We start from the raw sequence: 27,066 nt of genomic DNA on the forward strand, positions 1-27,066 counted from the left end.
GAGTGAAGTGTAAAACAATATGCAGAATTTAAGTATGGGGAAAAGAGGAGACAGTGGCACTATAAACAGAGACACAGAATAAACAAAAAGAGAAAGAAGAGGAAGTACAACTCCTGTTCAGGCAGTGGCGAGGAATAAAAACTAGACAAACCAAAGGGTTTATGGATGGAATTAATGAGCAATGAAACTGGAAATAGGTCTTGGCGTTGACATGTTAATACAGTGATGGTATCTGAAGTATAATAATGTAGTCAACACTGCTTCAAGAATTACTGGGTGTCACTGAAGATAACAGATTGGAGAAGGTAATGTTAGGAGACAAGGAAACCAACAGGAAGATTATTACAAAGTCTAAGTGTAAGGTGATAAGGATCTTGACTAGGGTGGAAGTAATTAGGGCAAAAAAGAATAAACACATAGGCAATAAGTTAGGATTATAAAATACATTTAGGATAAGGAAGACGAATCTGGATGAGTACGGCAGGGAAAGAGAAGTCAAAGGTCACTTTTTTGTTTTTCTTTTTTTTTCATTGCAGTAACATTGGATTATAACATATAACTTTGAGATGTACATCGTAATACATTTCAAATTCTGTGTAGATTACATCATGTTCACTACCCAAAGACTAATTATAATCCATCACCACACATGTGTGCCTAATCACCCCTTTCACCCTCCTCACTACCCGCTTCCCCTCTAGTAACCACCAATCCAATCTCTGTTGCTATGTGTTTGTTTGTCGCTATTTTTATCTTCTACTTATGAGTGAGATCATATGGTATTTGACTTTCTCCCTCTGACTTATTTCACTTAGCATGAGACCCTCAAGGTCCATCTATGTTGTCACAAATGGTCAATTTTATAATTTCTTAAGGCTGAGTAGTATTCCATTGTGTATATATACCACATCTTTTTTATCCATTTGTCCCATGATGGGCACCTATGTTGCTTCCAAGTCTTGGCTTTTGTGAATAAGCCTGCAATGAACATAGATAGGGGTGCATTTATCTTTACACACTTGTGTTAGCAAGTTCTTTGGATAAATACCCAGAAGTGGAATAGGTGGATCATATGGTAGATCTATTCCTAATTTTCTGAGGAAACTCCATACTGCTTTCATTAGTGGCTGCACCAGTTTGCACTCCCACCAACAATGTACAAGGGTTCCCTTCTCTCCACATCCTTTCCAACACTTGTTGTTTCCTGTCTTGTTAATTATAGCCATTCTGATCGGAACAAGGTGATATCTCATTGTAGTTTTGATTTACATTTCCCTGATAGCTAATGATGTTGAACATCTTTTCCTGTGCCTATTGGCCATCTGTATATCTTCATTGGAGAAATCTCTGTTCACATCTTGTGCCCATTTTTTAATTGGGTTGTTGGTTTTTTTGTTGTTGAGACGTATGAGTTCTCTGTACATTTTGGATATTAACTCCTTATCTGATATATGGTTTGCAAATATCTTCTCCTAGTTGTCAGGTTGTCTTTTCGTTTTGTTGATGGTTTCCTTTGCTGTGCAGAAGCTTTTTAGTTTGATGTAGTCCCATTTATTCATTTTTTCTTTTGTTTCCCTTGCCCAGTCAGACATGGTAATTGAAAATAGGCTGCTAAGACTGATTTCAAAGAGCATGCAGCCTAAGTTTTCTTGTACGAGTTCCACGGTTTCAGATCTCACATTCAAGTCTTTAATCCATTTTGAGTTCATTTTTGTGCATGGTATAAGATAATGGTCTACTTTCATTCTTTCACATGTGGCTGTTCAGCTTTCCCAACACCATTTATTGAAGAGATTCTCCTTTCTCCATTGTATGCTCTTGGCTCCCTTGTTGAAAATGAGCTGTCCATATATGTGTGGGTTTATTTCTGGGCTCTCAATTCTGTTCCATTAATCTGCATGTCTGTTTTTGTGCCAGTACCATGCTGTTTTGGTTACTATAGCTTTGTAGTGTATTTTGAGATCAGGGAGTGTGATACCTCCAGCTTTGTTCTTTTTCCTCAGGGTTCCTTTGTCTATTTGGGGTCTTTTGTTGTTCCATATAAATTTTAGAATTCTTTGTTCTATTTCTATGAAAAATGTGGTTGGAACTTTGATCGGAATTGCACTGAATCTATAGATTGCTTTCGGAAGTATTAACAAAGTTAATTCTTCCAATTCAAGAGCATGGAATATCTTTCCGTTTCTTGGTGTCTTTTTCAATTTCTTTAACAATGTTTTATAGTTTTCAGTATATAGATCTTTTACCTCTTTGATTAACTTTATTCCTAAATATTTTATTCTTTTTGTTGCAATTGTAAATGGGATTGTATTCTTAATTTTTCTGCTACTTCATTGTTAGTGTATAGAAATGCAACTGATCTTTGTATGTTGATGTTGTATCCTGTGACTTGACTGTACTCATTTATTATTTCTGAAAGTTTTTTAGAGGATTCTTTAGGGTTTTCTATATATAAAATCATGTTGTCTGCAAATAGAGACAGTTTCACTTCTTCTTGTCCAATTTGGATCCCAAAGGTCACTTTTTAAAACAGTGTCTCTCACACTGATTTTACCTTGAAAAAGGAATTCTATGGTCAAATAAATTTCAGGAATATCCCTCTTGGAAACTGGCACATTGACTAATAAACGGTTTGAGAAGTTCAGGGGCTTAAAAAAATTCTGTTTGATTTTGTTCAACCTAGCATTTTCCAATCTTATGTGAAGATAGAACTATTTTCCCCCCAAAAATCTCTTAACATTTAACACACAGAATACAGTGGCTCTGAGATTTCCTGCATGGATGAATGTATCAATTGTAGTGTCGTTACCAGAACAAGGGAAGTCAAGAAGAGAAAACAGCAGTTGGAAGAAGAAGGAAATGATGAGGAATCTTTTTTTTTTTTTTGAGGACAATTAGCCCCGAGATAAACATCTGCTGCCAATCCTCCTCCCTTTGCTGAGGAACACCGGCCCTGAGCCAATATCCGTGCCCATCTTCCTCCACTTTACATGTGGGATGCCTACCACAGCACAGAGGGCTTGCCAAGCGGTGCCATGTCCACACCTGGCATCCGAACCGGCGAACCCTGGGCCACCGAAGCAGAACGTGCACACCCAACCACTGACCCACCGGGCCGGCCCCAGGAATCAATTTAATATATTCTGAGTTTGAAATACAAATGTAACATTTAAGCAGGAGTATCTAGCACACAAACAAAGTGATACTATAGCTTGGGAGAGTCATCTCTATGAAAGTTTTAATTGAGGTGGTAGGAATAAATGATCTATAGAGAAGATATTGGGGATTGTCTCATTTAGTAGGCAAAGGAACTGGAGGGAAAAGGCAATCACTGAATGAAAAGGGTAATCAATAACAGAAATATTAGATAATATAGGTTTGTGAAAATCAAGGGGAAAGGAAGTTTCAAAAAGACTAAGGTACTCAACAGAATGGAATGCTACAGACATATTAAGTAGCATAGGGACTTAGAGAAGACCTCTGAATTTGGTTACTAAATAGTTCCTTTGAAATTTTTTCAAAAAGCAGTTCCTCTCAATTGGTAGAGGCAGAAGCTAGACTTTGAAGAAGTTTCAGAGGCTAAAGAGTGACGACAGTAAATGTAGGTTGACTTCCGAAGGTTTAGCAGATGTCAAGATGAACAGTACACGCTTTGATCTCATCTCCAACAATTACGCATACCCTCCATAAGGGTGAGGGGAGCCAAAAAATACGTGCTGTGGCTAGTTGCTGGACAGTATTTCCTGTCCTTATTGTTCTATAAAGCTACTGTGAAAGATTAAGTCTATTGTGTCTGTGAGTGTGACTGCCACTCTGAACCTGCGACCAACTGCTGGTGGTGAAGCAGAAGAAAAGAGTTTAAAAGACAGATAGAATACAGTTCACAGAGGTAGCAAAGACCAGTAAGGGAGTTTTTATTCTTGTTTTTAAGGATAGGGGAGTCCTGTGTGTTTAGAGGCAGATGAATGAAAGAGTGAGGAATACCAGAGGAGACAACCAAGTAAGCAAACTCCAGGAAGAAATAATCTAAGGATGGGACCAAGAGCCTAGGTAGAGAAAATTAGTTTTAGAAAGCATGAAAAGATGGAGACCGAGAGTGAAGATACAGAGAAACTTAGTTACTGAATAGACTACGGTGAGAGGTACAAACACATCAGAGAAGATGAAAGAATTCACTCAGATAATGTCAATTTTCTCAGAACAGAAATGAGGCCATCTTTCCAAAAGGGAATCTGGCATATGACTATGTGCTTAAATAGGGTTATGGCCTAAAATTACTGCTTAAGGAAATACATTAGTTCTATATTTTGAAATTAATTTTCTTAACGGTTTAACATACACAACAAATCTCTTGATTGAATAAATATCCACCTTTCTCCATTGTTGGAACATGTAAAAGTCTACGCGATCCTAATTTTCATATTATTAATATTCATACCCAAGGAAATAAATAAATAAATGCGTGCTGTATTTTTTAAACCCCACTATCCCCAAAGATAAATGAAACTACTATGGGGCACATTTTCTAATTAAATGTAAAAAACTGAATTTTCCTCCTAAATTTAATAAGACAAATTCAAATATATAAGAAACTACTTAAATAATAAAACTTTATATCAAGGAAGTTGCAACATAAAACTATATTATTAATAACCATTAGAACACTTAAAAAGGCACTGATTCTACTAACGAATTTAACTTACATCACAAGCGCACCACTCTTGGAACATGAGTAAAATATTCTTCAATTGCATCTGTATAGCAATGGCAGCCTCCCAGTCAGGATCCACTTCTATGTGTTGCCCAACCTGTCTTCTGATTTCTTCCATTCCCTGCAAGAAAAAAGGGGTTAACATACATGAATGGGCCCCCTTTCTTTGCTCTTCTACTTGCAAAATAAAAAATTGTCAGGATTCATATTCATATACGCATAGCTTTTTTTTTTTTTGAGGAAGATTTAGCCCTGAGCTAACATCTGCTGCCAATCCTCCTCTTTTTGCTGAGGAAGACTGGCCCTGAGCTAACATCCGTGCCCATTTTCCTCTACTTTATATGTGAGATGCCTGCCACAGCATGGCTTGCCAAGTGGTGCCATGTCTGCACCCTGGATCTGAACTGGCGAACCCCAGGCCGCTGAAGCAGAACATGCGAACTTAACTGCTGTGCCACCGGGCCAGCCCCTATGCATAGCTTTTTAACATGACTGTTATATTAGGACAGAATGCATGGGTTCAGATCCCAACTGTGTCACTTTCTAGCTTTTTGAGCCTGGTCAAATTATTTCTAAGCTTCAATTCCCTTATATGCAAAATGGGGATAATAATAATAACTACCTCATAAGATTGCTATGAGGCTCAAAAGAGATAATGCACATAAAGTGCTTACTACAGTATCACATAGTAAGCATTCAATAAATATTAATAGTAATAGCAATAGTTAACTAAAGCATACAGAAAGATCTATTAGAGCAGGAACAGTGAGACAGTGTTTAAATTTTATTTCTACTTTGCTAGATAGATTCTTCCACAAATAAAAATGACAACTTGCTAAAAAAATAAAACAAAACATGCAAGATTAGGGTTAAATTTTTTAAAATAAATTTATCTTACTGATGTACAGAAGAACTATAATACCTGCATACAAGTAAGAATCTTCAAAAAAGACCGAAAACCTTCAAGGAACTGTATTCTTAATTTTTCTGTCCATACTGTGGGCTTGCTGATCAGGATATACCTATCATTTCAAGAGACAAAGAAATATTTCACTTTCCTATTTTGAGATAATTTTAAGGTTCTCAGGGCTACAGACAATGTTGATTCATCAAAATTGTGGATTCTAATTTCTTACAATAATTAGAAACTCTGGGCAGTGCTAGAATTATACCAGCAAAACGTGACTGCTCTGTCTATGAGAGAGGTAGTTGTCAAAGCTAAGCCTGACTTCTCCACTCAGAAGTTAGTCTGATTAAGTGAACTTAGAAGCGACCTAGGCTGTCACAACTGGATAAACACAGTATAGATTTTCTAGGACTGTTCGTACCCTTCATCCAAAGGGCCAGCTGAAATCCCTCAGCCTCAAAATGAGGGTCAAAACTGCATGTGCAGGATGTATGCTATTTGCATGGACAAACTATTCTGGAATATTTTGTGAACTATAAAATATTTATTGTGCATTAAAATCACACACTTTTCCCCCAAAGGCATGCAGTCGTGAGAATTACAGAAAATGTGCAACATGACTTTGGTCTACAAGGATTCAACACCTTTGTTGTTGCTGCTGGGGGTTTGGGGCCGGGGGGGTTGGGGTGGGGGGATCAGGAGATTTGAAACAGATTTCCTACCTCCAAGTTTTCTTAACCTAGAACTTGGAAGAAGGATGTAAAGCACCTACGTCATCTTGGCTTGCACATCAGGATATATTTGTTTCAAAAAATAAACAGACCCATTTTACCCTACAATTTACAAGATCAATATTTCTTTTGGTTGTAAAGACAATGACTGGTTTCATATCCAATGGGAACAATGTTTATCATGAAACGACTTCTCAAGAAGAAATCATAATGATTATTAAAAATTATTTTGCACTCAATCAATCCAAAGCAATTCCTGTTACACACCAGCGTAGTGGGGATAACAGATACGTATACTGGACACGGCAATCCAAATGTTAAGCGCCAAAAAAAGGGTACAAGGGAAGTAATGTAGGAACATAAAAAAAGACAAGACAACAAAGATAGGGAATTGTTTTTTTTTAACTTGGAAAGATAGTAGGGATTGTGGCTTAATTGTTCCTTTTTTAGATATCCATTAATATGTTGAAAGTACATTAAAAATACAATCATCAGGACTTTACCAAAGAAATAACTTTGAAATACACTAATTACCTTCTAAATCTTTCTTTTAAAATCAAAGTAAAAAAGACTGAAGTTTAAAACCTGTCACAATGAACGAATGGCATCAAAGTTTGGTTGTTTTCTAGAGTACTGCTACTCAAAATATGCTACACAAACCAGAAGCATCAACATCACCAGGGTGTTCTTTAGAAATGCATAGTCTTAGGTTCTACTCAGACCTACTTAATAATAACCTGCATTTTAACAAGCTCTCCAAATGATTTGTAGTCACATTAAAATTTGAAAAGCACTGATGTGGAGAAAAGAACATACATTTCTAGTTTCTAGTGACATCACATAGCATGCCTTACCTCTGTAGCAGACCTAGCAAGTAAAGAAGACCTAAGGGACAGGAAAAAAGGAAAGAGTAAGGAAGGAAAGGAAGAGAAAAGCAGTCTGTAGATATAAATAGGAGGCAAAAGCAGTGGAAGGAGAGGGAGAAAACCGAGGATAGGGTGGGAGAGTAAGGGGGTGATCTGGTTTGAGAGTCTGCTACACTTTTCGGAAACAGGAAGGAATAGGTTAGAGTAAGAAAAGGATAATATTCACTTAGTAGAACCAAGGTTCAACTGCATCTCTTTCCTAAGTTTCAGTTCATAGTGATTTAGCAACAGAAAAACAAAGTATCCCAACAGATAGCTTCCAAAGAGTGACTGACAAACGAGACTAAACAAAGATATTTATTTAGAACGAGGGAGGTAATAATCCCTTCCTTCTACTAGGATGACCTCAGTATACTGTGTTTGTTTCTTGGCATATACCTTAAATGGTATACATTCAACTAAAACAGGTTCAGCAGAGAAGGACAGTGATTCCGAAGACATTTTAAACACGAAATGGGTACAGCTAAAGAAACTGATGCAATTTAATCTAGCGAAGACTTGGCAGATATGTCTGCTGTCTTTAAATACTTTTTCAAGTTAAATGAGGATTGAAGTGGTTCTGAAAGGACAAAGGGAGAGCTAGAACAACAGAATGAAAGCTACAAAAAGACAGAGTTCAATATAAGATAAGAAACTTTCTAACAGTTGGAAGGAGTTACTCAAAGGTTGGAATGCACTGATTTGAAAGAATGAAAATTTCTTGAGGCAGGCTGAACAGAGCTTCTAGTAGTACCAATAAACTTATTTCATGTTGAGGTACAGCCAGATAAGCAGCATATAAGGCGAATCTATGGAGAGCTACAAATTCTGGGAGAATTTAGACTTTATTCTGCAAACAATTTGTGATTATTTCTAAATGATTTAAAAGCAGGGTTTCACGAAGAAGCGGTGAAATCAATAATTATATGGGGAAAGAATAAGATATAACTACAAAATTTCTACAAGACACTGAGAAAATGGGACTCAGAAATTATTTGTTAAATGAAAGGTATATTTGCTTGGCGTTTTAGGCCATGTCTCAGAGAAGGTTTTGTTGTTTGTATATTCTGTGAGGCTACATGATGTAGTGAAAGGAATGTGTGTTTTACAGATAAACAGCGCTAGGCTCAAATCTAAGTTCTGCCACTTACTAGCTTTGTGACCTTAGGGAAACAATTATAATCTACAAATAAAGATTAAATCATCTACCTTAAAAGTGCTGCAAGAAGAAAATGAGGTAAAATAAGCAAATTCCTTGCCACATAGCAGTTACTAATAAATAACACAGGACTCTTGTGAGAGTGAATTACATAAGAACATATATGATAAGTCTAGCACAGGATCTGCTGAACAGGTGCTCAAAATATGTTAATTTTCCCTTCTTGTCATTAGAGATATCTCTAAATAGGTAAGGATGTTGGAGAGGAGTTGTAAGCATCAGAAGAGTGGGGAAATGTTAGTTACCTTATAAATCAAGGACTTTCAAGTTTTACCATACAGTTATGTATCTTAAGGATGTTTTGGCTCTAAATTATTCACCATGGAGAAAAACTATAGTCAGAGATAAACAATAAAATAAAATAAAAAGATAAAACAACAATGTGACTATGCATCACTTCTCTGGATATAAAAATAACTCAGTTACAAGAATACTTCATAGTAATGAGAGCCAAGGTAAAGAGATTCATGCTGTACAACAGACCAAAGAATGATGAATACACTGATTTAATACTGATAACTTTAAGTAGTGCCACTGGAAGTTTTTGTGTATTTTGTTTGTTTTGCGTAACGTAATTTATGCATAATTTGTGAATCACACTGGCTAAATGGTGGCTCATTACTGAATTCATCTACCATCTCTACTTGTACTGAAGATATAACAATTTACAGAACTTTATTCGAAACTGAGGAATTGGTTTTGAGGCAAATTGAGGAAAAGGTTTTGAAGCATTTTCCTTAGTAATATGAAGGATCCAACGCATGGTTCCAGAAATCTTCAAATGTACTTTTTAAATAGACTAACTATTTCTAAGTTGGTTTGGAAGCCTATTTGTTTCCACCTCTCTAAACTTACATAGTCGCTAAAACAAGTGAATAAAATTAGAATGATTTTTTTTCCCCACTAAGGACTATAAATCATATATACCTTAGAGCTCTTTAAAGAGCAAACTAAATGAAATATATTTTGTCTTAATATATTCTCAAAAGAATTTTTGAAGTTTATGAGTAATTGAATAGTTGGTATATCATAACCCTTATAATATCCACTATTTCTAAAATAAATGGAAATTTATTTCTTTTAAAAGTTCAACAATCTCAAATGTGATTCCAACTTTAGTTTAAAAAGAAAATCTTCATTCTCTTCAGGGGAAAACAACTTAAGAAACCTAGGACGAATATCAGTAACTTGGTTACATGTATGGAAAAGGAAGTTAAAAAGAAATTCACATCAAAAAGATCATCTGAAACCATGCGCAAAGGGACTATACAAGAGGGACAGAACAAAAGCGCAGTGAGTGGGAGTGAGTGGAAGCCACAGGAATTACGATGGAGATTCATTTAGTGACCTCAAGAGACCCTAAGCTCCTGTGACAGGCCCCTCCTCAGTACTTTATTAACCTGGTTTTAACTCTATAAGAAGTCTTCACTTAAAATATTGACATGAGACAGTAACAGTTTGTTGTATTTGCCATCATTAAAAAGAGAAACCTAGATAACCAAAAGGATCAGAGGTTTATTTATAAGACAGAACAAACAAACACACCGTGTTTAACAAGTACTCTCACCTTTTGACTTGAACAACTTACTTTAGATCACATATTACTGCATATACTCTTCCCAATTTGTCCTGGCTATAACCCTGGAAGTTGAATTTATTGTTTCTGTCCAAGTACTCAGGCAAAACTTCTAGTAGTGTTTCAGTAATGACAGAGATAACATTCTGCTCTTCAATAAGATGTCGGGCCTGCAGAATATTTCAAGAATATTATCTTTCATACTAACTCATTAGAATATGGACTTAATTTATTCATTCATTTGGTTGGTCAATAAGTCATTTTTAATAAATGTTTACTGACTATCAAACGTAGCCTTTAGTCTCACAGAAGAGCAATTTCTGAGAGGTTATTTTTAAAAGTAAAAATTCCATACTCTTCAATAACTAGAAAACACTTGGCTGGACATCCCAGACCGATTACACAGATTATTGACATAAATGTTTACCATTGGTAATCACACATGACAAAGTAGAACAAACACAGATATACTTCATGACTTCTATCACATTACTATCTATTTTGGCACCTCTCCCTAACTCGCAATCCAACATCTCTCCCCCGTTCTTTTCTCTGGCCTTAGAAACAGGAAAGTAGGAATAGTTAACCGAACTGTCCAGAAGAAACAGGAAAAGAAGTAGTACACAAAGCAAGCAGAGTCCTCCACTCTCCTCCCAGGCCCACAAAGCAACATGTCTCATGCAAATGCCTGACTATCATTCTCTCCTCCTGCTTTGTTGTATCTTAATCTCTCCCCTTCCTCCCCTCTTCACCCCCAATAATAACTAAACAAAAGGACAGAAAAAAACTGTTTAATATTGAAAAGGCATTGCTCCTAAGTTACTCTAGAAACTGACAAACCAGCTCTGGACTTCATCAGGACTTTTGGACAAAGGTAGGGCCATCACTCCCAGTCCACAAGTTCCTGGTCCTTGGATACCACTAAAGGATTATTCACACGCAGACACCACTGAGGTATTATTCAATTTTCCAAATTAGCCCAACATAGTGATTCTGACATTGACTTAGTTTGATTCAACATTAAGCAAAATTCTTAAAAAGCAAAACAAGTTTTCCTTAGAAACATTGCAAAGAAATGATCAATACATACCAGAGTAGGAACAGTAAACATCTGAACTGAGAGTGCAGTTACAGAGATACTTCTGTCATGATCATCACTGATATAGTCCTTCTGCAGCTGTTTATAATACTGAAAGATATAATAATAATAGAGAATCAACTATAAATGACTGCTAAAAACGTTTAAAATCCCAATTTTAACAGCTGCTGCAAATTTATTTCTATGTACAAGATGACAAGTATTATAATTCCTATTTCTTAAGGGAAGATAGTATGTTCAACAAAAATATATTAGAGGAGAAAAAACAAAAGACCAAATATGAATTGAGCTACCCAATCTAGCAGAGCTTGAAATGAGAACTATAAAATACCAAAAACAAACAAACACAGGTAAAATCACAGAGGGCTGCAATGGTACAGTATATCCTTTCTCCAAACAGAATCTGGGGCAATCTTTAGCAGATTCTATCCCAGTGGTATAGGGCAGGGGCTATATTTAAAGTATTTAAAAACTGATATTACCCAGAAAACCAACCAATCAGATTCAATTCAGCCTTAAACAGAATAGATGCTGGATGCAAGTAACTTCTTAAACTTTCATATAACTTACAACTTCTATATTGGTGCATACCAGCTGAAAATCAACCCTGAGATATTGGGAGAACAAAAGTAATAATACATCCAGTCATGTGTCAAACATAGTGCTAGATCCTTGACCTATATACTCAATTTTATCCATTAGAATTCCTACAAAGTTTAAGAGATAATAATGGTATACAAAAAAAATATCCTCTAAGTAGGGAGAATTGCTTTTCTGCAAGAAAAAAAATCATGTCAGATCACACATATGGTCTAATATTCTATTTCTAAAGAGTTTTGGAACAATACAGTTGACATTTTGGGTTGTGATTATCTTTCAACAAACAAAATATCTTAGTTACTTTTAACAATTTACTGGGGGCTGGCCCCGTGGCCCAGTGCTTAGGTTTGGCATACTCCACTTTTGTGGCCTGGGTTCACAGGTTCAGACCCCATGTGCAGACCTCCACTACTTGTCAGCCATGCTGTGGCAGTGACCCACATATAAGATGGTGGAAGACTGGCACAGATGTTAGCTCAGGGCTAGTCTTCCTCAGCAAAACAAAAGAAAAACCAATCTACTTCATTTCCCTTCGACAGTCATTACTATTTCACTCTCTGCTTTCAATTCCATCCTGAGTCCTACCTCTGTCCTAAGTCTTACAGAACTGTCTGCAATTCAAAATCAGAGGAACCAACAAGTATTTATTGAATACTTTTGTATAAAGTAAAGTAGAAGATTGAAAGAAGTCCCTGATCTGTATTACCTTGCAATCTAACTTGAGAGACAGGCAAAAAACATATAACAATGTAAGGAATATAGAAAAGATCAATAAAACAATATTAAAAAGCTGTGAGTTTGATCTTTATGTTTTAGCCTCAAACAGTTAAGCCTAACTCTTGCCCATCTAATTCCTGCCTCCCTTTAGCATGCATATCTCTTACTTTTCCCTGCTAAGCCTCTTAACTTATCACTTCTACTCTTGTTATAATTTTACTAACAGGCAAATGACTAGGAAGGATGAGTGCATGTGTGAATACAGTAACTTCCCATTGCTCTGTCTAGACAAATACTAGGTCATTTTCCACCTATCTCCTCTCCCAGAAATACTGTTTCCATCCTACCAAATGAGAAAATAAATGAACTTTGACAAAGAAATGAATCATAAAATTAAATTCGTGATTCATGATTATCCCCTTTGTTTCTATTATTTCATTTACAAAAACAGTTTTCTATTTCTATTTATTGGTATCTATTTATAAAGAGCAATTACCTTCACAAATTCCATAGCAAAGTATTTTTTGTATTCCATCTCCATAAAAAAACTGCTGAAGATCAATTCGTGAAGGATCTTACGGGCACCTATAGATCATATTTTGGGGAAGTGGGGGAGTATCATCAAGGCAAAAAAAAATTCCAGCTATTAGAAGTGGCAGAATATTGTAAGAATATTTCACATGCTAATAGACCTCAAGGACCTGATTATGAGCATTTATTACATTAACACTTAATAGCTAGAATTTAAAATACATACATATATTGCCTTTTCCCTCTTTCTCTGTACCCCCTCACTACTTTATATTACTTGATTCTACCTCTCCCAACCCTTCTCCTTTCCTTTTTACTCTATTTCACTCAAAAATACTCTTACTTTGTATCTTCCCTTCTTTATCCCTTGTAGCCTTTCTCTCACCTTTTGCTTTTTGTTCTTTGTCTGGATTTAAAGTGAAAATTAATATAGCTTTAATAATGGCATTACTACATGAATATATATACACACTTTTTTACTGGCCCTGACTAAATGAAAAGGCACTATAATTAAAAGGCAATATCCCTGGGTTTTAACAGAGAAGAATACACATTGATTGATTAACCCTACCTTAAAGTATAATATCTTATCAATGAAGATCACTGATTTAATAAACAAAAGAGAGATCATAGCTCCACTTTAAGGTCATAATCTTCCTTTGCTTCATGGCAAGCAGCATAAGCAAAGATCTACCTACCTTTATAAAGCTTTGCATCCCAAAGCATTAACCTGCTTATGAGACAGGGATTCGCAGAGCCAGGTTCTTCTCTAAGGCATGCTTGGCAAAAGATCTGTCTAAAGTCACCTACAAATAAAAGACATGTAACTTTTATACTTAAAATATTTCTCCCAAAAGTACGTTTCCTAAAATAACATGCAAAAAAATTAACATTAATCCTCTCAAACTTGATGCCAAGAATAATTCTGTCAACATCAAAGAAGCAAGAGCCAATAAAATATTATTTATAGCACCTGAAATGCAATTCTGAAAATTAATCAAAATGTATAGACATCAAAAAATGAAGAAACAAATTTTACTTTACACTCGATATTTTAAAATTTGTGGCTATTTTTAAAAAAACACAGTATTTTAGGAGAAATAAGAAAAACAGGCTAAATGCTTACTTGAATAGCTCATAATTTTGTTCATCCAGGAGCCAAGACGCAAAGCAAATTTCTGATGAGCCATAACCTCAGAATGTAATACTTCTACATGAAGTGGATGCTGAGAGATGTTTTCTGAGTGACTCTACAAATGGAAGAAGTATTTAAAAAAAAGAAAACTAGTTTTAAAATTTTTGTTTTAACTAAGTAATCTACTAAAAAAAAAATCACATAACCCTTGCAGTTTCAAAGCTCTGGGTCTAAATGCCCCAATCCTATCTTTACTTAGGATGCCAAACTACTCAATAATATAATCATTCTATTTGGGCTCTTGTAATGTGTATTCCTCTTAAAATTCTCTTTTTGTCCCTAATTCAGAAAATTACCTTTATATCTTCCTTTGCTTCCTGGCAAGCAGCAAAAGCACCTGATTTAACAGCCCGACGACCCTAATTATAGACAAAAATAAGAATTAAGTAGTGGAAAGACAATCCCAATCAACAAGTAATATACAGCCCAAAGACCTAAAGAGCTCTAAATTATTAATCACTTGTCAACTGCCTAAAAGTTGCAAGATGGGCAATACCTGGAAGATAAACACAAATGTTTAAAACCTTTATGAAGTTTCAGAACTTTCCATACCACTATTAGAGAATTTCTGTACACTAGGATGCTGGATTTCCTGCTTGGCAAGAATGCCAGTTCTTTACTTATTTCTATCCAATAATAATAACGCAGGCTTACTAAACTTCTGCTATATGTTTTAAACACTTTTCATGAATGACTTAAAGTTCCTCAACGCGTGTTCCATAACACACTTCTGGTCCACTGGTGGTGTGGCCAGAATATTGATTCCTCAAGTCCTAGAATCACTACACTAATTATTAATTGCTAATGTCATGCTGCTTCTTACAATATATTAGATTCCTCTTACGGGCAGGGATTAGTTTACTATTCCTTCTATATACCTGAGGAACACATTTTGCTTTGGATGGATATTAAATAAAAGCTAAGCCATAGAATCAATATTATTCTAAGAATAGTTTTAATAAACAACATTAAAACCTCACAAATGATCAACTTTTGCTAATTCATGCATTTATTCATTCATTCAATAAATAATTATAGAAACAGACTAAACTTGAACTGACAATCTTAACTACTCTTTGCCAAATATATTCAGTAACTTTCTAATAATTTAGAATAAAAGAGGAAAGTTAAAAAGTTATCTAAAATTATGATACATACAGAAAAATCAAGTTTTAACCAATTTACTTGGAATATAAGGAATAAATGAAGATGGTTGTACCTAACACAATACTAAGGCATTTGGCAAGAGCTCAGTCCACACTTGACTTCTAGAAAGCTGAGGCAAGACAGCAGCACAATTCAAATGAAGCTCACAAACCTCTTTGTCTATGGCAGTGGTGTGCAACTGGGCCTCTGCAAGCTCACAGTCAAGAGCTCTTTGTAGACTATATATGACATGGTCATATGAATGGTGTTCATCATTGAAAAGTACACAATAATATCTTTCATTTTTCTCCCTGTTAAAAAAAAGATATATATTCAAACACTACAACAAATAAACAAAAGAAAATGTGAAAAGTGACTAAAATACAACACCTGTACTGAAGCAGCACTGTATAGTCTCTTACATATGAGAAACTACCACTGTAAAACTGATACAGGAAATGATTTTAAGGGTACAGTGCCATGAAAGTTTAAAAGCCGTGATAAATGTATTACCTTTTCCATTTTTTCCCCCGATTTTTCTTATTACTTTCAGTTTAGTCGCAGTATGTCTTTAATACCACTCTTAACTCTTAGTAATCTCCCATTTTGACAAAGGGAGACAGGCCTTGGGCTCAGAACCTTCAAGCAGGCAATGATAAATAATAAGATTTTATTTATTTTATTGAATTTATCTTTGTTTTTACCTTCTATTTATTTTAAGTGATACTAGTTTTTTTGTTGTTGTCTTTGTTTTTGTTTTTTTGGTGAGGAAGATTGGCCCTCAGCTAACATCTGTTGCCAATCTTCCTCTTTTTGCTTGAGGAAGATTGGTGCTGAGCTAACATCTGTGCCAATCTTCCTCTATTTGGTATGTGTCACACTGCCACAGCAGGGCTTGAGGAACAGCGTGTAGGTCCACGCCCGAGATGCAAATCCATGAATCCCGGGCCACCAAAGCGGAGCATGCAAACTTAACCACTATACCACCAGGCCGGCCCCAGTGATACTAGTTTTATAGTACGTTTAAGTCAAAAAAAAAAAAAAAGTATACAGATTTAAAGTGCCAGCACTACCACTTAACTGAGACCTTGGACAGGTTACTTAGATTTTAATCTTGCTAAGATGACAGTGCCTCTTCCATCTCTAAGAAGAGTATAACATCTATATTTGAAAGCAGTGTGAGGATCTTACAAAATATGTGAAAAAAGCTGTCATGGGCTACATTAATATCAGATGTTATTATCAGTTTTAAATAATTTACAATATGTTTTTACAATACACTCAATTGATCCTCATAATTCTAAGGGGCAGATTTTCTCAGGCCTCTTCTAACTTAGAAAACAGAGGCTCAAAAAGACTTCTCCCTGGTCTCAAAGCCAACAAACAGGGAGAAGGACTAGTATTCAGATCTGTGAACCTGCAGTCCAGTGCTGCTGTGACATACGCACACTTAAGCAACTCTCTCTTTAGGCAGGCAGACTGCTAGTATTATGTTTACCAACACAAAGTCACTTAAAGACTTTAACTGATATTTGAAATTAAATCAACTGTATTTGAAATTAAAACCTTTGTGGACACAATCTCTGACGACCTTTATTTTCCCAAGCAGTTTATGGCCCAGCAAGAGTCAAAATAACACATTTAATATCTTTATAAATTAAAATTCTTAATTCTCTCTCCTTCTAAAATAAAACAATAAAAAAAATCAGTAAACTCAAAGAACAATGGCATTTAGATTTGTGATGCTATTACAGAGACAGAAAAATTCCCACAAGGCCAAAACTTTATCTTCATATCAGGTCTGGAATTCCCTTTTGCATTTGTAAGTTAACAGTAAATACTACTGTCACTGAAAGACTTACGGGTGTTGGAAATTGCTGATTTTCAGGTTAAAATTTTGCAATATAAATAACCACCACTAAAACTTCTCTCTTTTGAAAAATTTCCTTACCTTATCCGGAGTTCAGGAGGCAGTTCTTTTTCCTCTTCCCATATAGTCATTTCTACGATATATTTTATCACTGCAGGGAATATTTTCCTGGCTTGGGCAATTACCTCTTCATTCAATGGACAACGTAAATTCTGTAAGAAAGTACAGAAAAACATACTACCAACACTGTATACAAATAAATGGATGAGGAACATGTGATTAATTTATAATAATTATTTTAATGAATTCATTACACCATCCTCCAGGAATGAATTTAAGTTGAGCTGAAGAGGGTAGCTATTAACATCAGTTTAACTTAACTCCTTGTGGCCACGTTAGTGCTACAGATGACAGAAAGGAAAGGAGGCAGAATCATGAAGCCCCCTCTTTTAGTGATGCTCTCCCTTATGAATGTTCTTCTCTGCCTTTCTGAGTAGCCTAATTACAACAGTATCAAAGAATAACTGGTTATCCCTTACAGCTTACAGAAAACTTTTCTTATAATTTATTTCAACTGATCCTGATAGCCACTCTGTAAGAAAGGCAGAGAATTAATGACATTTAAAGGATAAGGAACCCATCTAAGGTCAAAGAGCCTATAAATAGCAGAAGCAAGACCAAAACCTGGGTCTTTTGACTCCCACAAAAAAAACAATGTTCTTTTCATTACAGAACATCACTTCCTTAATAAAAAGCTTGTTCAAACCAATCAGTTAAAAAATGCATTTAAATGCTCTAAATCATAAGCCATTAGGGAAATGCAAGTCAAAACCACAATGAGATAACTAAGGGTGGCTATAATCAAAAAAGCAGATAATAACAAGTGTTTGCCAGGATATGGAGACATTTGAACCCTTATACACTGCTGGTAGAAATGTAAAATGATGTAGACAATTTGGAAAGCAGTCTGACAGATGCTCAAAATGATAAATATAGTTACCATGTTACCTAGCAAATTCCACTCCTAGTATCTATCCACAAGAAATGAAAACATATGGCAGCATAAAACCTTATACATAAATATTCATAGCAGCACTATCCACAATAGCCAAAAACTGCAAACAACCCAAATGTCCATCAACTGATGAATGAAAAAATAAAAAGTTATATATATATATATACACACATACACACACACACAATGGAATATTATTTAGCCATAAAATGGAATGAAGTATATGCTACAATGTGGGTGAACCTTGAAAACATGCTAGATGAAAGAAGCCAATCACAAAAGACCACATATTATATGATCCCATTTATATAAAATGCCAAGTACAGGCAAATCTAGAGAGACAGAAAGTAGTTTCGTGGTTGCCTAAGGCTGGGGAGTTTGGAAGAAATGGAAAGTGACTGCTAATGGGTATAAGGATTCATTTTGGGGTGACGAAAACGTTCTATAATTGACTGTGAGGATGGCTGCACATCTCTGTGAATATACTAAAAAAACAGTGAGTCGTACACTTTAAATGGATGAATTTTTTATATGGTATGCAGATTATATCTCAATAAGCTGTCTAAACAAAGGAGTAAACAGGAAAAAAAGTATAGTAGCTCTCTAAGACCAAAAAAGTCCAACAGAAATTCAGTATCAGGCTTTTAATATTAAATTGTAACCTACCTGCTATAGACTGTACTAATGGACTATATTTATGCTGTGGTCATTAAACCATTAACCTAAACATTTCTTTTTTGCACCTATTCTTTCTCATTTCCCAATGCTTTATGATTTCTATTATTACCCTCTCTCCACTATGTCACCTTTTCTCTAGAGATTTTGCTCAGAAGTCTTTGCTAGAGAGAGAGAAAAAGAGTGCCAAAAGTACTAAGACCAATATTGTCCACTACATTCCTATTTCTTATCATTTTTAGCTCAATATATCCTTTCAGCTCTTCAGAAAAGTAGACTGTGGTGACGAGTTAAAAGATTCCACTCATTACTTCCACACTATACCAATAGGAAGAAACTTTCAAGGAAAGCAATTATAGCTTAGAAAATAAGAAGGTCAATTAGAGGAAACAAAAGTGCTATAATCTAAATAGAAAAAAAAAAATTAACACTTAACCTAGAAATGTACTGCAGGACTAGAGAGAAACTTCTTTTACATATACCGGAAAGGAGCCTCTCTTCAAAACATATTGCCAAATGCTGGATGATTGGCTGATCAGTATCAGCCAGGTCTGATTACACTGGTAAATCCCCATTATGGCTGGCACTGTGCCATGCATCTGGCAGAGTATAGACTGCATATTCACCAAAGCAGAGACGAAACAAAACGCTAAGTACACAGGACTGTTTGTGTTGCATGAACTGATCAGTTACGTGCTAGCTATAAAGTGTCCTTCTCTCACCTCCACATCATGAATCAGTTTCAGAATATCCAAATTTACCTTTAGGATGAGACTGAATGACCAATCACTCTTTGAATCTAATTATAAATCCAAAAAGATAAGATTAGTTTAAGACTAAATTCAGTGTTCTGAGGCCATTTGATTCAGGAAAACCCCCCAAAGACTGGAACCCCATGAGGCAGAGGGAGGGAGGCTAGTTTTGTAAATTCTATGAGCCAACTTAACTCCCAAGGATTCTCCAGTTACTTAAAGAGCAAAAACAGTCTCCTAGAATAAACAGTTATGGAATGAAGAGGATATAAAAATCAAGCCACAAAGTAATCTCTGATTATATGACAAAACACTCCAGTACCTTTTAAAAAATATTAGCGGAGGAATTTGAAATAATCAGAATTAAAAGCGTTCTTCAAACAAAACAAAAACGAGAATGAATTAAAAGGGTTAAAACTAGATAGACTGTTTCAGGTAGTGGATATCTGGTGATATTTAATCAGGTAATAGGCACTTGATAACTATTTGTCAAATGAAGGAATAATCATTTGGGATCAGGACAAGTAAAGGAGTAACAGAGAAGAGGCAATCTAAAAATAGAGTCCTGAATGACATGGGGGAAGATGCTAACAATAGGTGAATGGGTAAAGAATATATGAATATTCTTTGTATTATTTCTACTTTTGTAACTTTTTATAAATTTGAAATTATTTCCAAATTCAAGTTTAAAAAAATGTGCTGGAGCCCAGAATCTAAAGATCTGAATTTCAGGCCCAACTCTACAACTGACTAGATATGCAAACCTGAGGAAGTCACTTAACTTTACTGAAGCTCTGTTTCCACGCTGTCACATAGAGCTACTCTATGTACCTCATAATGCAGAAATGAGGATCAAAGGATACCAATGCATGTGAAAGATCTTTGTTAAATCTAAAGTATTACACAAATGTGAGGTAGTACTAGTATCAGAAGTAAGAAAAGGTAATGGGAAAAGCAATAGGTATTGAAAGACTAGTAATAATAATACTAACAATGATGACAATGATGATGACAGCTAACATTTACTGGGCCCTTACAGTATGTCAGGCATATTCTAAGGCTAAGCACTTTACATGTATTTTCTCATTTAATCCTCACACCCCTGTGAGGCAGGTGCTATTATCTTCAGTTTAGAGATAAAGAAACTGAAACACAGAAAGGCTGAATAACTTTGCTGAGGTCAAAGAGCTAATTAGGGGAGTTTAAAGCAAACCGAGAACACCTGTCTCGGAGCTCATGCTGTTGTGGTCTAACGCTTCTACTCAAGGGAAGGGAACACATTTTACTTCTCTAAATATAATTCCATTTCTTTCCATTTAGAGTTTTGTAAAATAGGGTATACTACATATGTGAGTGATGTCATATCACAAATATACAGAATACTAGAGGTTTCTTAATGACAGACCATTATCCTTTGTCAACATATTGCAAATTTTTCCAGTTTGTCATTATTCTCATGACTTAGTTGTTTGCTATAAAGAAGTTATAACTTTTTGTACAGTCCAACTTATCAATCTTTTCCTTTTTATGGCTTCTGAATTTTTTTTAATTGAGTAAACAATAGGTTACAATCTTGCGAAATTTCAGTTGTACATTAATGGTTGTCAGTCATGTTGTAGGTGCACCACTTCACCCTTTGTGCCCACCCCCCACCCCACCTTTCCCCTGGTATCCACTAAACTGTTCTTAGTCCGTAATTTTAAATTCCTCACATGAGTGGAGTCATACACAGATTATCCTTCTCTCGCTGGCTTATTTCACTTAACATAATTCCCTCAAGGTCCATCCATGTTATTGCAAATGGAATGATTTTGTTCTGTTTTGCAGCTGAGTAGTATTCCATTGTATATATGTACCACTTCTTCTTTATCCATTCGTCTGCTGCTGGGCAGTTACGTTGCTTCCATGTCTTGGCTATTGTAAATAATGCTGCAATGAACATTGGGGTGCACAGGACTTTTGGGATTGCTGACTTCAACCTCTTTGGATAAATACCCGGTAGTGGGATGGCTGGATTGTATGGTAGTTCTATTTTTAATTTTTTGAGGAATCTCCATACTGTTTTCCATAGTGGCTGCACCAGTTTGCATTCCCACCAGCAGTGTATGAGGGTTCCTTTTTCTCCACAACTCTCCAACACTTGTTACTAGTAGTTTTAGATATTTTTGTCATTCTAACGGGTGTAAGGTGATATCTTAGTGTAGTTTTGATTTGCATTTCCCTGATGATCAGCGATGATGAGCATCTTTTCATGTGCCTATTGGCCATCAGTATATCTTCTTTGGAGAAATGTTTGTTCATGTCTCTAGCCCATTTTTTGATTGGGTTGTTTGATGTTTTGTTGTTGAGTTGCGAGAGTTCTTTATATATTATGGATATTAAGCCTTTGTCAGATATATGACTTGCAAATATTTTTTCCCAGTTAGTGGGTTGTTTTTTTGTTTCAATCCTGTTTTCATTTCCCTTGAAGAAGCTCTTTAGTCTGATGAAGTCCCATTTGTTTATTCTTTCGATTGTTTCCCTTCTCTGAGAAGGCATGGTGTCCGAAAAGATCCTTTTAATACTGATCTCAAAGAGTGTACTGCCTACGTTTTCTTCCAGAAGCCTTATGGTTTCAGGTCTCACCTTTAGGTCTTTGATCCATTTTGAGTTTATTTTGGTGAATGGTGAAAAAGAATGGTCAATTTTCATTCTTTTACATGTGGCTTTCCAGTTTTCCCAGCACCATTTGTTGAAAAGACTTTCTTTTCTCCATTGTATGCCCTCAGCTCCTTTGTCAAAGATAAGCTGTCCATAGATGTGTGGTTTTATTTCTGGGCTTTCAATTCTGTTCCATTGATGTGTGCACCTGTTTTTGTACCAGTACCATGCTGTTTTGCTTACTGTAGCTTTGTAGTATGTTTTGAAGTCAGGGATTGTGATGCCTCCCGTTTTGTTCCTTTTTCTCAGGACTGCTTTAGAAATTCGGGGTCTTTTGTTGCCCCATATGAATTTTAGGATTCTTTGTTCTAATTCTGTAAAGAATGTCATTGGGATTCTGATTGGGATGGCATTGAATCTGTAGATTGCTTTAGGTAGAATGGACATTTTAACTATGTTTATTCTTCCAATCCATGTACATGGAATGTCTTTCCATCTCCTTATGTCGTCATCCAATTCTCTCAGAAAGGCCTTGTAATTTTCATTATATAGGTCCTTCACTTCCTTAGTTAAATTTACCCCAAGGTATTTTATTCTTTTTGTTGCGATTGTGAATGGTATTGTGTTCTTGAGTTCTTTTTCTGTTGGTTCATTACTGGAGTATAGAAAGGCTACTGATTTATGCAAATTGATTCTATACCCTGCAACTTTGCTGTAGTTGTTGATTACTTCTAAGAGTTTTCCAATGGATTCTTTGGGGTTTTCTATATATCAGATCATGTCGTCTGCAAACAGCGAGAGTTTCACTTCTTCCCTCCCTATTTGGATTCCTTTTATTCCTTTTTCTTGCTTGATTGCTCTGGCCAGGACCTCCAGTACTATGTTAAATAAGAGTGGTGATAGAGGGCATCCTTGCCTCGTTCCTGTTTTCAGGGGGATGGCGTTCAGTTTTTGCCCATTGAGTATGATGTTGGCTATGGGTTTGTCATATATGGCCTTTATTATGTTGAGGTAGTTTCCTTCTATGCCCATTTTGTTCAGAGTTTTTATCATAAATGGCTGTTGGATCTTGTCAAATGCCTTCTCTGCATCTATTGAGATGATCATGTGGTTTTTATTCCTCAGTTTGTTGATGTGGTGTATCATGTTGATTGATTTGCGGATGTTGAACCATCCCTGTGTCCCTGGTATGAATCCCACCTGATCATGATGTATGATTCTTTTGATGAATTGCTGAATTCTGGTTGCCAAAATTTTGTTGAGAATTTTTGCATCTATGTTCATCAGTGATATTGGCCTGCAGTTCTCTTTTTTCGTGGTGTCCTTGTCAGGTTTTGGTATCAGCGTGATGTTGGCCTCATACAATGTGTTAGGAAGTGTTCCATCTTCCCTAATTTTTTGGAATAGCTTGAAAACTATAGGTATTAAATCCTCTCTGAAAGTTTGGTAGAATTTCCCAGGAAAGCCATCTGGTCCTTGGGTTTTATTCTTTGGGATGTTTTTGATTGCTGTTTCAGTCTCTTTCCTTGTGATTGGTCTGTTCAAATTGTCTGCCTCTTCTTGAGTGAGCTTTGGGAGATTGTAGGAGTCCAAGAATTTATCCATTTCCTCTAGGTTATCCATTCTGTTGGCATATAGTTTTTTGTAGTATTCTCTTATAATCTGTTGTATTTCTGCAGAGTCTGTTCTTATTTCTCCTCGCTCATTTCTGATTTTGTTTATTTGAGCTTTCTCCCTTTTTTTCTCTGTAAGTCTGGCTAGTGGTTTGTCAATTTTATTTATCTTCTCAAAAAACCAGCTCTTTGTCTCATTGATCCTTTCTACTGCTTTTTTCGTTTCAATAGTATTTATTTCTGCTCTGATTTTTATTATTTCTCTCCTTCTGCTGACTTTGGGCTTCATTTGTTCTTTTTTCTCTAGTTCAGTTAGGTGTGCTTTAAGGTTGCTTATTTGGGACTGGCTTCTGAATTTTTAAAAAATGTTAGATTAGAAAGCTCAATCTACTTCAAGATTACTTTCTAAAATTCACCCACATTTCCTTCTAATAAGTTTCTAATTTCTTTTCTAAAAAAACTGTTTAAGAGGCCGGCCCCATGGCATAGTGGTTGGGTTCAGTGCTCTCGGCTTTGGTGTCCCAGGTTTGCAGGTTTAGATCCTGTGTGCAGGCCTACATCACTCATCAGCCATGCTGTGGCAGCAACCCACATACAAAATAGAGAAGGACTGACACAGACGGCAGCTCAGGGCAGATCTTCTTCAGCAAAAACAAAAAACAGCTGTTTGAAATCCTGGGCATTTGTGGAATTTATCTGATATTAACACTGATCAAGCTTCCCCCCCACCCCAAATGGGTATCCAATTACGTACCCCAACAATCTGAAATGCTACCTTTAGTACTAATTTGGGTTTAGAGTCTCTTTTCTACTCAATTATCTGTTATCTATTCCTGTACCAAGAGTCACATTATTTGGACTACGAGAGCTCTTTAATACATTTTAAATCTGTTAGACCTACTCACACTCATAACTCTTCTTTTCAGCTTTTCCTGGCAATTCTCAAAAATTATTTTTCCAGAAGAACTTCTGATTACTTTGTCAAGTTCCAAAAGAGAATTTGGCTGTTACTCTGATTGGAAATATACTGAATTTATAGACTAATTTTGGAAAAAATTTTACCTTTGTAATACTGAATCTTCCAATCCAACAATGAAGTGTGTCTTCTGATTTTTCTTCTTCTCATGCCCATCAGAGTATAGTTTTAAAGTTTTCTTAAAATAGAGCTGGCAGATTTCTTGTTTTCTTCCTAGGTATTTCATCTTTTTTCTGAGGAAGATTAGCCCTGAGCTAACATCTGCCACAAATTCCTCTTTCTGCTGAGGAAGATCAGTCCTGGGCTAACATCTGTGCCCATCTTTCTCTATTTTATATGTGGGACGCCTGCCACAGCATGGCTTGATGAGTGGTGCGAAGGTGTGTGCCCAGGATCAGAACCAGCGAACCCCGGGCTGCCAAAGCAGAGCACACAAACTTAACTGCTGAGCCACCAGACAGGCCTCAGTATTTAATCCTTTTTGATGCTATAGTGAATGGGATCTTTTCTTCCATTATATTTTCTAAAAGCTATTGCTTCTAAGGGCATTCAAGAAATATTTGTTGAATATATTAAACAGAGAAATTAATGATTTTTAACATAAGTTCTATAACCAACAACCTAAGCTCTACTATAGTTTCTAATTCTTCTTCAGTTAATTTTCTTGAGTTTTACACTATACAATCGTGATTATTTTCCCTCCTCTCCAATATTCATGCATTTTATTTCATTCTATTTGTCTATTTGATTGATTTCCAGAATACTGTTATGTAATAATAGCAACAGTGGATTTCCTTATCTTGTCTCTATTTACAATGGAAATATACTAGTGTTTCGTCATCAAGCATGATTAATGGCTTTTGACTTGAAACCAATAATTCTGGAAGAAACTGAGAATGTTATCAAAGAACTACTTTCCCCAAAAGTGCCAGGCACAAATGGTTTCACAGTTGAATTTCAAAAAGGGTTCGTTCCAGGAATGTAAGCATGACTGTGTTATATTTCTCTTTTAAACTTGATTCCACTTGCTAATGTTTTATTTAGGATTTCAGTATAACAACTATTAATAAACCTGATCTGTAAATTCTGTATTTTGTCAAATCTAAGGTCAGTGTAGTGTTGGCTTTATATAACAAATTTGGAAACTCCCTTTTTTTCCCTCTATGCTCAGGAACAATTTACATGTTTTTGTTATTTGTTTGGTGTTTAAGTAATTGAGTGATTTTATTTCTTATTTTTGATCTTTTTATTACTAAAATTTTTTAAAGAAAGAAAAACAGGAAGATCAGTATAATAAACACAACTTTTACCTAAATTCAATAACATTATTTTTCCATATATGCTTCTTTTTTGTTGTTCAAGTATTTTAAGGTAAAAAATAATCATATTTTACCCCTCAATACTTTAATATGTATCTCTAAAAAAAGAAATAGACATTTTCCTACATAATCATAATACCATTGTTAGACATAATAACATTAACAATAATTTTAAAATATCACCTAATATCTTGACCATATTCAATTTTCCTAATTATTCCCCAAATGTTTATTATATTTTGTTGTGTATGTCTCAAGTTGTTTACATCTATATGAATCTCCCAACCCGACCCCAGCCTTTTCATCTTCATGACAGACACCAGGACAGTTTTTCTATAAGAAGTCCTACATTCTAGATTTATCTTGAAATGTCCTACTTTTGTTTTTCTTTTTTTTTTTTGAGGAAGACTGGCCCTGAGCTAACATCTGTGTCCATCTTCCTCTACTTTATATGTGGGATGCCTGCCATAGCATGGCTTGATAAGCAGTGCCATGTCCGCACCCGGGATCCAAACCGGCAAACCCCGGGCCACCAAAGCGGAATGTGTGAACTTAACCACTGCACCACCGGGCTGGCCCCTGAAATGTCCTACATTTAATACTTATCCTCCCTGTAGTATTCTTTATCTTCATCTCTCCCCTGCATTTCCTATAAACTAAAAGATCTCAAAGCTTTAATAAGTTCAAGTTAAACATTTCTTTTTTTCTTTTTTGGAAGATTAGCTCTGAGCTAACTACTGCAAATCCTCCTCTTTTTGCTGAGGAAGACTGGCCCTGAGCTAACATCCATGCCCACCTTCCTCCACTTTATACATGGGACGCCTACCACAGCATGGCTTTTGCCAAGCGGTGCCATGTCCGCACCCAGG

At 35.7% G+C, this 27,066-nt stretch overlaps 1 protein-coding gene across 2 annotated transcripts in view; it reads right to left on the reverse strand.

The window, feature by feature from the left end:
• The window catches only part of UBR1 (ubiquitin protein ligase E3 component n-recognin 1), a 163,634-nt gene that overhangs the window by 65,608 nt on the left and 70,960 nt on the right, over nt 1–27,066 (reverse strand). The window contains exons 5-14 of one of the 2 annotated variants that reach the window (XM_046651989.1): nt 17,289–17,419; nt 15,510–15,648; nt 14,488–14,550; nt 14,123–14,246; nt 13,695–13,802; nt 12,962–13,050; nt 11,140–11,238; nt 10,062–10,219; nt 5,634–5,733; nt 4,704–4,832 (exon numbers count right to left, since the gene is read on the reverse strand). In XM_046651989.1, the coding sequence (XP_046507945.1) occupies nt 4,704–4,832; nt 5,634–5,733; nt 10,062–10,219; nt 11,140–11,238; nt 12,962–13,050; nt 13,695–13,802; nt 14,123–14,246; nt 14,488–14,550; nt 15,510–15,648; nt 17,289–17,419 (1,140 nt within the window). Of the gene's footprint in view, nt 1–4,703; nt 4,833–5,633; nt 5,734–10,061; nt 10,220–11,139; nt 11,239–12,961; nt 13,051–13,694; nt 13,803–14,122; nt 14,247–14,487; nt 14,551–15,509; nt 15,652–17,288; nt 17,420–27,066 lie in introns of both variants that reach the window. The other variant, XM_046651988.1, reaches the window with a different exon arrangement.

Source organism: Equus quagga, chromosome 2 (genome assembly GCF_021613505.1).
Source record: "Equus quagga isolate Etosha38 chromosome 2, UCLA_HA_Equagga_1.0, whole genome shotgun sequence".
Taxonomy (NCBI): domain Eukaryota; kingdom Metazoa; phylum Chordata; class Mammalia; order Perissodactyla; family Equidae; genus Equus; species Equus quagga.